At 41.0% G+C, this 10,958-nt stretch overlaps 1 protein-coding gene across 2 annotated transcripts; it reads left to right on the forward strand.

Moving 5' to 3' along the window:
* The first annotated feature begins 252 nt into the window (after positions 1-252).
* On the forward strand, positions 253-10,713 carry tmem63a (transmembrane protein 63A). 2 transcript variants are annotated; one of them, XM_053445299.1, is made up of 23 exons: positions 253-423; positions 1,763-1,943; positions 2,113-2,192; positions 2,275-2,341; positions 2,762-2,799; positions 2,937-3,079; positions 3,364-3,415; positions 3,543-3,651; positions 4,054-4,124; positions 4,282-4,362; positions 4,812-4,929; positions 5,173-5,306; positions 5,604-5,747; positions 6,287-6,440; positions 6,536-6,642; positions 6,744-6,830; positions 7,062-7,127; positions 7,486-7,648; positions 7,969-8,074; positions 8,173-8,340; positions 8,458-8,573; positions 8,660-8,704; positions 9,215-10,713. In XM_053445299.1, the coding sequence occupies exons 2-23, from the start codon at positions 1,788-1,790 to the stop codon at positions 9,404-9,406; spliced, it is 2,397 nt and encodes a 798-aa protein (XP_053301274.1). In that variant the 5' UTR covers positions 253-423; positions 1,763-1,787; the 3' UTR covers positions 9,407-10,713. The 2 variants fall into 2 exon arrangements, with proteins under 2 accessions (XP_053301274.1, XP_053301275.1); XM_053445300.1 differs by having other exon boundaries at positions 253-419.
* The last annotated feature ends 245 nt before the right edge of the window (positions 10,714-10,958 follow it).

Here is a 10,958-nt window from a genome sequence, read left to right on the forward strand (position 1 = left end):
GAACACAGTGCTCTGTTATTTAAATCTGAGAGTGCAGCGAAAATAGTTTGTCTTTAAAAGACCAAAGAATAATCCTGATAAATAATCGGGATCTCACTATTGATTAAAAATAGCCAAGATTACTATTTTGACCATAATCATTCATAATGATTTGGACCCAAATGCAATGATGGAGGATCTACACAGAGGATGGTCTACTCTACAGAGTCATAGTGAAACTCAGGGAGGCTCCAGAAGCGACTTCCAGCCTCGACACTACAGCGCATGCGCAGAACTGCAGGGTGCTAGGGAGCAGTGACAGAGCTGATCTCTCAAACACAAACACACATAGCAGGTTCGTACTGTACAGGAACATGTCTTCTTCCTCCCTGACGAAGACTCCCCGCGTGTAGGACTTGTCATCACCTCCCCAGGCAGCGGTGGGTGAGTACTCTCCACACAGGCAGATCCGGGTTCGGGCTCGCGGATGTTGACATTTGTCTCCTCTCCCGTCGCCCCCGGCGGAGTTGGGCTTCGCTAACTTTCCTGTAACTTCTCGCCGCCGCCGCTGTCGCGCTACGTGTCGCCCGGCTCGGCACGTTTCTGTTGAGCTCAGCTTTTTGTTGTGAAACTTTCTCCTCGGTCGGGAAAGCGCCATGACACCTCCGGCTTGGCCGCGGTCTTTCCTCTTCTTGTCAAAATATCCTGACAGCTGTTCAAACAAGCGACGAGGTGTCACTCCCAGGGAAATGTGTTAGCCCTCAAAACCGGAGAGGACAACACTCATCTGTATGCTTTTTAAGTTTTCCCACCCGGAAATACTAATGTCACGGGTTAACGCTTTTATTTAGTTATTTTAAACCGTTTTGTAAGAACGTACAGCTGCGCCCTCGTGACATCCGCGAGCGTGGCTCATCAATTTGCGGACGGGTGGGGCCTCGCTGATGATCGTGACCAGAGGCATCGGACACGGACTCCAGCGTGGGGACCACACAGTCCCTCACTGTTCCCCCGAGCTGTGATTGAGTCCCTGTCACGCTCCAAGAGAAAACCCTCAAATCTGTGGTCAGTCTCGGGAAAAATTAAAAAACAAACAGTCGTTATTACCGTGTACAGAAGTGTCAGACAGCTACTGTTTATGACATGGATGCATGTTCTGTTCTGAAATATGTGATAGGACAGGGGCTTCAACTTTTGAACTGCCCAGAGTGCTCAGGCAAACATGCAACAGGTTCCTAGGTGACAGCTGTCCTTTTGAATGCACCATGCTTTGTTTGGTTGATTTGCCAAAAGGAATAACAGGAACTGACAGATACTTCCTGTATTACTTTTGCAACAACAACAACAACAACAAAAGGGAATCACTCATAAACGATAAAAGACTGAGACACTCACAGTAAATAATTGGATTCAAACCAAATTCACAGGTCCACTCTTATTAAACCTGTCAATCTTCAGATCATTCTAATCCTTCTGTCGATTTTCATAAGAACTAGCTGAGACTGGAATGACTTTTCCCAAGTGGTACAGAGCTGTTCTTCCATAATATGTTACAAAAGATGCTTAAAACATTTCCAATTAAATATTACATCTTTTTTAACCAGTGCTTAGACAAAGTAAATTTAAAGATTCAGTCTTGGACTGTGTGTCCCACATTTAATAGAAAAAAGAGTTACAAATATAAAAAGAAACAGTAGATTCAGTTTTTAATCACACTGTTGGAGAAGCTTTGGCTCTGGGAGGTCATTTTTCAACATTTCCCTCGTATTTCTGGTCTCTGCAGACAAACTGCTGGTTCCGCTCCGGAGATGGCGTCCCTGTGGGGGTCGGGTCCAAACGTTGGCTCTTCCTCTATCTTCCTGGACAATAGCACCTGCTACAGAGACACAAACAACACCGTCCTCAGTGGAGTCCCATTTGGAGGAGTGCCGGTCGTGCTGTTGCTGGATTTTTCTGTCTTTCTGGTAGGTGTTTTACTTCCGATGGGTCCTGTGAGCCCAGTTATCTGTAATTCCTTCTGTCCTGTTTTTAGAGGCAGCACATTTTCTTTCCCAGTAAATACACCTTCAAGTATAAAGATAAATGAAGAAAGAGACAACAATGAGCTATAATGACTTTTATTATCATCTACAGGTGCTGGTGGTCATCTTCTCGATTATCAGGAGGAAGTTTGGGGACTATGGGCGATTAGCTCTGGTCGCAGACAACGAAGGGTCAGTTCACAACTTGACAAAAGGTGTGGCAGACACCATGAACAATAAAAGTGCTGTAAACCAATTGCACTTTGTGTTCCAGGCTCACAAAGGGAACGTACAGTCGCAAAAGACTCACGTCATCATTTGCGTCTACTGAGGATGAACAGGTAGACAAAACTTGTTTGTTTTCCCATCTCTGCCATGACTTCTGGGGCAAACAATATATGACAAATGGATAACACACACTGCTAGACAGTTAGGCAGTCGGCTGTTTTTTTTGTATTTGTCACTCCAAATAGATCACCATTATTAATTGCTGTTGCTTGAGTAAAACTTTATTACATAAACGCAGATAGTGAATGAAAATAACAGCTCCCTTGATCTGCCTCACGACAATATCATACTAGGCCTTTAGTTATTGTTTTGATCGAGGCAGAAATTGTGTATCGTACATTTAAGATAACTTACATGACATCCTACGGTGTAAATATGATGTTATTCTCAGTCTGCATTTGGTGAGAAAACGAAGAACATACCAAAGATTCTTTGTATGTTGGTGTGATTAAAATATCTGTCTTTGTCTTCAGGGATTCTGCTCTTGGCTTCCTTACATCATCAGCATGAAGTGTGTGACTCTGTGGTTTGATTTCTCCTTTGTTGATTAATGTTTCTTAACTAGTGGCTCATGTACATCTTTTTTATTATGATTCATATACAAGATGTGTTGGTTTCCTCTAATCAGTGTCTCGGTGTGTGTTACAGTGATGACAAAGTGAAATCCAAAAGTGGCCCGGACGCTGTTCACTACTTATCCTTTCAGCGCCATCTGATCTTCTTGCTGTCCATCATGACTGTCATCTCCCTGTCAGTCATACTGCCAATCAACCTGAGTGGAGACCTACAAGGTGGGTTAGACATCACCCTCTCTGATTACAGATCAAGTTTACACAATGATAAGTGACGCAATGATAATAATTGTATAATATGTTATAGACTGATTCAGGTGTGTAATTACCAAATAGTTTCTGGTGGCTTCAAGTGAATCAAGCAATCAACATGGAGGGGTTGAACTGCGTCCACTTCATAATCAGTGTGTCTCTAGATTGTGGCTTTTATTTTGTCAGTGGTTCAGTTCACATTCTTGTCTGAACCAGGCTTATATTTAAAATGTTCTGTTTATCTCTTTCAGGTGATGACCCCAAGAGTTTCGGAAGGACAACTATTGGAAATCTTTCAAATGGGTAGCTACTGTATTAGAGTGTGAAATAAAACAATGAATGGATATATGAGTAAAAGCTTTGCATTGCAGAGGAGCCTTGTGTTCGGCTCATACCTAAATCTTTCTCTGTGTCTTGTGTTTGCTTCTAGAAACAACCTGTTGTGGGCGCACACCGTGGTTGCAGTTGTCTATTTGATCCTGACAGTTCTTCTTCTGCGACGTCACACATCTCAAGTACAAGACATAAGCAGAGAGATGGTGAGTCTATGACTACTCACGACTTGAGTGTAAGATTTGATATTATTTTGTATGACATTTTGATCATCCACATTTGGTCTGGATCTCACTAATACTATTTATTACCTCCGCAAAGGACTCTTTATGTGAGCTAGGCTGTGTTTCAACATTTTGGTTGATTTCCTCTTCAAATGCAAATTGGGATCTTGTGAATTCAAATGTTATTTCATGAGGGGGCTGTTGTGCCGAGTCGTAGGTATGCTCTCTACTGAATGCCATTCTAGTATTACATTGAATGACACCTGTTTATGAGGACCCTAAGTGTAAGAATAAAAGCTATAACTGATTATAGTGTGGTGAATCACATTCATTTGATGTCACCGACTTGTGAGGAAACCTGTCTTTCTGCTTTTCACTCTGCAGACCAGAAACACCTTGTTTGTGCGTTCGGTTCCTAAAACAGCGAAAGCAGAAGATGTTAAGGCCCATTTCATGTGAGTGGACTGAACTGATTCCTTCCACCGTCTCCATCTTGTATATAGTTTACTTATACACTATATATACTTTATATGTTGATGCACGGAACTTGCATGTTACTCTCAATAGTAGCCTCCTGCTCCTCTCGTCAATGTTGGTACTATTTATCTACAGAGAGGCGTACCCGACCTGCGAAGTGTGCGCTGTGACCTTGGGCTATGACGTGACCAAGCTCATGAGCCTTGATCGGGAGAGGTAAGAAATCAGAAGTAACTAAATAGAAGAAATATCGTGACTCTTGCACTCTCTATGGCAATGAGAACGTACTAGCATGTGTAAGTGAGAAGGACACAACGTCATACAGGCCTACAGAACACAATTTCCCCCCTAATTGTTGTTAGTTAATCTTCCTTTAATACATTATTACCTATATTATAGATTTTTATAAAGAACGCAATCTCTGTGCAGTGTGAAATTAGTGGCTTGCAGCTACAAACCCACAGAGACAATTGTACTAGATTCTTGGAAACACTGCTGAACTTTTTGGCCTCTTAAAATGAATTTGTGTAGATTTATGGAGCACAACTTCACTGTATGTTTCAGCCTCATGTTGTTCAATATTGACATATAGGCAGGAGTACATGTATAACATGGTTAGGCTTCATATTCACTCAGTTAAACCAATTATGTGTTTTCTCACCCAGGATTCGAGCAGGAAAAAACCTGCGCTACTATGAGCGTGTCCTAGAGAAAACAGGACAACATGAGGTGATTAACCCTCGTTTGTGTGGACAACTCTGTTCCTGCTGCAACTCTGAGAAGGTGAGATGGAGCAGATGATACAATTATGATGGAACAGTTTTTTTGTTCTTCTGCTTTTTTTTATGCCATGATTTATGGTAAAAAAAACAAAAAACATCGGACTAAAGACAGTTTTTGTTGGTTGTAGCATTGTTTATTATTTACAGGCATAGTAAGTGAAGCAGGTGTGCAAATTATTTAACAGCAAGAGATTAGGTAAAGTTGTCAGCATTTAAATCATTGTGTCTGTGTGTGCTCCCTCAGGTTGATGCCATCAAGTACTACAGTACTAAAGAGAAAGACCTTCTTGGAAAGATGAGGGAGCAGGTGGAACTGGCACCAACGCACCCCCTGGGGATGGCCTTTGTGACCTTGCAGACCGAGGCCATGGCCAAGTTGTGCGTAGCTATTTGTTTGTGCATATGTCTGTATTCACAGGTGGAAGAAACAGCAGCAGCATCTGTAATATTTGACGTAACACCTGAGAATTGATGATGTAATCAAGTAGTATAGTTATACAACTATGACTACCAGCAGTATAATGTGAGCTGACTGTGTTTTCCCTCTGGCCTGATTGGAATAGTTTTCCCTCAGTTTTATTGCCACCACAAGGCTTTTTAGACCACAGGGCACATGTCAGTGTCGAGAGCTGGTTAATGTGTATCACCAACTGTGCTGTTGTTTACTCCCCGTAGCATTCTGAAAGACTTCAACGCTATCAAGTGTGTTGGCACAACGTTCTGTTGTGGGAGTGAGCAACAGCCCTCGTCCTATAGTGAACTTCTGAAAGTAAGCAAGTGGAGTGTCAGCTTTGCACCTCATCCCAATAATTTCTACTGGTAAGGTCCGACACACCAACCCCTCTCAGTATTTGTTCCATGTTCATTATTAGATTTTGTTGCCAGTAAGGACATTGATTGGTCTTCAGGTTTTTTGTCTGATGCATAAACAGTGGAGCACAATTCATTATATCTAGTAATAGGTGGATTATTATTTGATTTTACTCCTGTTTGTCATATTGTGTCACTATTGGAACCATAACAATATTCCTGTTTACACTGTGACATGAGTTCCAGCCATATATAAAAATGTATTGACGAGGCGCAGCAAGGACAGTAGTTCATTATGCAGTGAAATTGATTATTTGTCCCACTCCAGTGTAAATCCTGCTTGTGAATTGCATATCATCTGTTGATGCACTGTGAATAATGTCATCTGCAAATGTCTAAATCATCTTTAGCTAAATATTAACATTTAAAACATTGCGCTTTCGTTGCCTGATGAAGAGAAATGGAGAAGAATAAGAGTTGAGCCCTTTTCTATATGTTGTGCTGCGTCTTTGTGTGTAACTGTCCTGTTGCTTGTGTTCGTAATACAGGGAGAATCTGTCAGTGAAGGGTTTTTACTGGTTCGGGCGCTTCGTGATAATCAATCTGTGCCTCTTCACCGGGCTCACCTTCCTCACGACTCCCACCATCATTATGAACACCATCGACAAGTTCAATGTGACAAAACCCATCAGCTATCTCAACGTGAGACTTGCACATGTACACACACTTTTAATGGTCACGAGTTTGGGATAAAAGCTGAGAATAAACAGTTTGGTGTGTGTTTTTTTTCACCTTAGAGCCCCATTATCAGTCAGTTTGTCCCAACTCTGCTGCTGTCGACCTTCTCTGCATTGCTTCCCACCGTGGTCTACTATTCCACTCTAGGAGAAGCACACTGGAGCAGGTATCACACAAGCAGGCACACACACACATGGAGGCTGTGCAGTGATTGGTTCCTGTAAGCCGAGAGGAAAAGGTTTGAATCCAGCTGCTTCTGTCTCTCAGGTCCAGTGAGCAGCTGAGCATGATGCGTAAACTCTACATATTCCTGCTTTTCATGGTGCTCATCCTCCCCTCACTCGGACTCACCAGGTAAGTTGTGTTACCATCAGTTTTCATAAGAAACAGTTCCCAGCATCCACTTATAATATATAGTTCATAAGTTAGCTATGACTGTATATTAAATACACAGCAATAAACCGGGAGCTTACACACTTTAAAATTAGTGAGTGTAAGATGACGTTAGTATGTATCTACAGTAAAATGCTGCATCGAGGAGGAACTTGGCTCAACTTTTTTTGCAATGTTATTTTTTCTTTTCAGTCTCGCAGTTTTTTTCCGCTGGCTGTTTGATCAAACGTTCCTCATGGAAGGGACACTGAGGTTTGAGTAAGTAAAATGTCTCTGTTCTACTTTAAACTTTAATCAAAAATGTTGCCGTTAATTTTAGGCATACAGCAAGATCCCTTTCCTTCCTGTAGCGGTCAGGTTTTGAATCAAGTTTCATATTTTACATTGTCTTCTCAGGTTTAGTTGCTCATTTACAACAGTTCTTGTACAGTTTTGCTATTCACATGATCAAAAAAACATGTTTTTATTGAATTTGTACCTGCTGCTTATTATATTTGTAAACATAATTCAAGTTTCTTACATTTTCTCGTTTTCTTTAATCCATTTTCCTCGTTGGTTCTGTCATATTGTCTTCCTTTCTCTTATTCATTGGTTTTCCTTTCCTTCCTTACACCAGGTGTGTGTTTCTACCTGACCAAGGGGCGTTTTTTGTCAACTATGTGATCGCAGCGGCTTTCGTGGGCTCTGGGATGGAACTGCTGCGGTTGCCAGGGTTATTGCTTTACATCATCCGTTTAGGATTCGCACGCTCTGCTGCTGAAAGGAAATATGTCAAACAGGTTTGTCACAGTATTGTCCACTAGAGGAATGTATTACCTGATCTCTTAGTGAAAACACAAAAAGGTATAATTTAACTATAACTTGTTTTTAATTGTATTGTAAATGGCTACCATGTTCAGAACATGCTTTTTCCATGAGAACATATCGGAGAGTAGACAGGTGTATATAAGCCAGATGGTCAGTATGTGATAAAAACATTCGAAATTATTAATATTATTCTTACTAGACAGTTTAAGGAAGTATTTCAATGGGATTTTTTTTTGGAGTATTTATCAGTAATTTACTTTATTCTCCGCCTCATTTTGACTTTCTCTTACAGAGCCAAGCCTACGAATTTGAATATGGAGCGATGTATGGCTGGACCCTCTGTGTGTTCACCGTTGTTGTGGCTTACAGCATCATTTGTCCCATCATTACGCCTTTTGGTGAGTTTCACTTTTATGCATAAGACTTATAGACAATGTCACTACCATGGTGGGGTTCTTAATGGGTGTGTGATTGTGTGTGTGTCTGACTCCATCAGGTCTACTCTACATGCTGCTGAAGCACATGGTGGACAAACACAACCTGTACTTTGTCTACCTGCCTGCCCGCCTAGACCGCCGTGTCCACCTGGGAGCCGTCACTAAAGCTATGGCCGCGCCCATCCTCTGCCTAATATGGCTTTACTTCTTCTCTGTCCTGAGAACAGGTGAGAAACAAACATGGGCTTAACCAGAAAAATAATAATGTGCTGATATGACATGCAGCTACATTATGAGAGAAGTCCTCATGTCAGTATTTCTAAATGCCTGTGTGGTGTTTTTAGGCTTCTGGACTTCCACATCTCTTTTCACACTGGTGGTTCTGTTTATCACCGTCTTCATCTGCATCAGCTACACGTGCTTCGGCTGTTTCAAATACCTCAGCCCTCACAACTATACGGTAAGCGTCTGCTTGTGTGTGCATATACCGGAAACATCTTCACCATTGACCGAGCCAGTCCTCATATTGTTTGTGTTCTTCTGCAGGGGAAAGAAGATGACGAGGAAGAAGTGGCTGAAGAAAATGCTCTGGTACTGTACTTGGTCGATATAATATTCCACAGTATGAATGAATATATTGGTTTATCTTAAACTTAAATAATAACTACAGTACAAACAACAAGGTGTTAATACTAGAAGAGTGCTCAGAGGCGCCATAGCTCTACCAGGGCTAACCTGCTATCTTGTCATGTCAAAGAAAGTGAAAGAAAATCCACATCTGTTCCAAAATGTAATGAGTTCTTCTTTGGCTCATCCTTCCACAAAATGTCACAAAAATGTAATTCAGTCATTTTTTTTGTTGAAGTCCTGACTGATCTCACCAGTCATTCTTGCTGTTCCCCTCTGATGCATCCTAGTTTGCCTAACAAGAGATCTTTCCCTAATCATAAGCATTTGTATCAAAGTCATACTTACACCATGACTTGCAATAATGCATCAAACAACGCAGGGGAAATAAAATAAAAAAACAGAAGTGAATGTTGTCTTTTGGAACCTTTTTGTTTGTTTTCAAAACTAATTTCTCTCTTTTGTATTTTTTAGTTACAGGTCTACCTCCCCAGAGTGCTTAATCCAGAATCACCTGCCAGCACCTTACAGGGGTCCAAACATAAGTCGTATGGAGCCACAGACAGCAGCCTGACCGGCAGCTTCAGCCCAGTAGAGGGAAGCCTGTCAACCGATCCAGTGCATTTAATCACAGATCATCAGAGTCAAGATTTCCGCGACTCCTGATTATAATATCTTTTCATTTGCAAATAGGCCTCTATCATTGCATCCATGATGCAGCATTACGCACAAGTGTCACAGCAGTATATATTTACAGGGGGATTACTACACACCTTGAAAATTGATCACGACAATCAGTGCATTGGGGATCCACTCTGGGAAATTATTTGGGAATGGAGGTTTAAAGGTGAACACAGTTTATGTATTTCTAAGTGGCTCTGTGGGCCTGGCAGCACTGTCACGTTCACTGCAGCGCTATATGAAAAGTAATGTCATGTCTTGTTGATACATACAGAAGGTTAGAAGACTGCTAAAACTGCTAATTGCTTTGTTGTGCTATTTAATGGTATCTGATTGCAATTTGCTCTTGGTTGAGTTATATCTTTTATACTTGAAGGTTCTTATGAAACAGTTATGTTTTAACAGCACAAATAACACTGCTGGTTTCAATGTTTATGATAAAGTGGAGCGATGATCTGGCATCAATTCACCACCTTACGTCTGCATCACCACTTTCCTGTCCCCAAAATGTTCCTAAATATGGGTCAGAGCTTGCGTACAAGTTCACACATTTTCCCGTCAAGTTTCTTTATACCCAACTTTAGAGAGCCCACTACATGCATATGCACCAGTTATAAATGAGGCCCCAGCACTGTCCCAATCCACAAGAGTCCAACGTGAAACCTACCTGCTCTTAATCTTGTCACAAAACACATGTTGTATGTTTCTGTACGAGATCTCTCTCTGATAAGGACCAAGTCACCAAGGAATGTTCAACCAAAACCTGCCATTTAATCAAGCCATAATGTTTGTGGGGAAAAGCACAGAAATTGATTTCATTGCACATGAATTGTAAGAGGCGAAAAATGCAATTAACTAGATAATCAAGCTACTGCCGCTGACGCCAAAGAGGAGCTCTCTGTGTGTCTCCACATTTCTCCACAGTGCCTTTTTTGATGCTACATGATGACATCTCCTGCCAAGGGAATCATTTTTGACCTAATTGATAATGCACTTTTTGGATCTCTTCTTCTGTGTAGTAACAATAGCTAAATTTCTTCTTTAGTAAGACAAGAGAACAAATATTTGTATCAGTATTCCAGGCATTTTTTACCCACAAGTGAATATTTAAGCTACATATTGCCATGGTTAGAGGTGTTATTTTCATTGGGGTTCAAGGTAAAAAGAGAATGCTGTATGATGAATGAACGAATATTTTTGAAAAGGTCAATATTTTTTTCTATTTAATGTACTATGGAGTCATGTGTTTGCAGCTTTGTGCATTTTAACAAATAAATAAACCCTTAAAACTTTTTTTTTTATCTTTCTTGAAAATACAGGAGCAACTGTACCGTTCTCACTGCTTCTTGTCATTTGGGGGCTCTGTGGAGCTGCAGTTGAGTAGCTTACCCTCTGATTTCATTAGGTTCCAAATCTCCTTTTTCAAAATCTTGTTTACGAAGTATTGGGGTAACTGTAAAATTGGAAAAAAAAAGTCTGGGCCCATCACTTAAATTGCTGCATAACAACCCCAGTGTGTAAGGTGAATAAGAAATTA

The sequence above is a fragment of the Pleuronectes platessa genome, chromosome 17 (genome assembly GCF_947347685.1).
Source record: "Pleuronectes platessa chromosome 17, fPlePla1.1, whole genome shotgun sequence".
NCBI lineage: Eukaryota > Metazoa > Chordata > Actinopteri > Pleuronectiformes > Pleuronectidae > Pleuronectes > Pleuronectes platessa.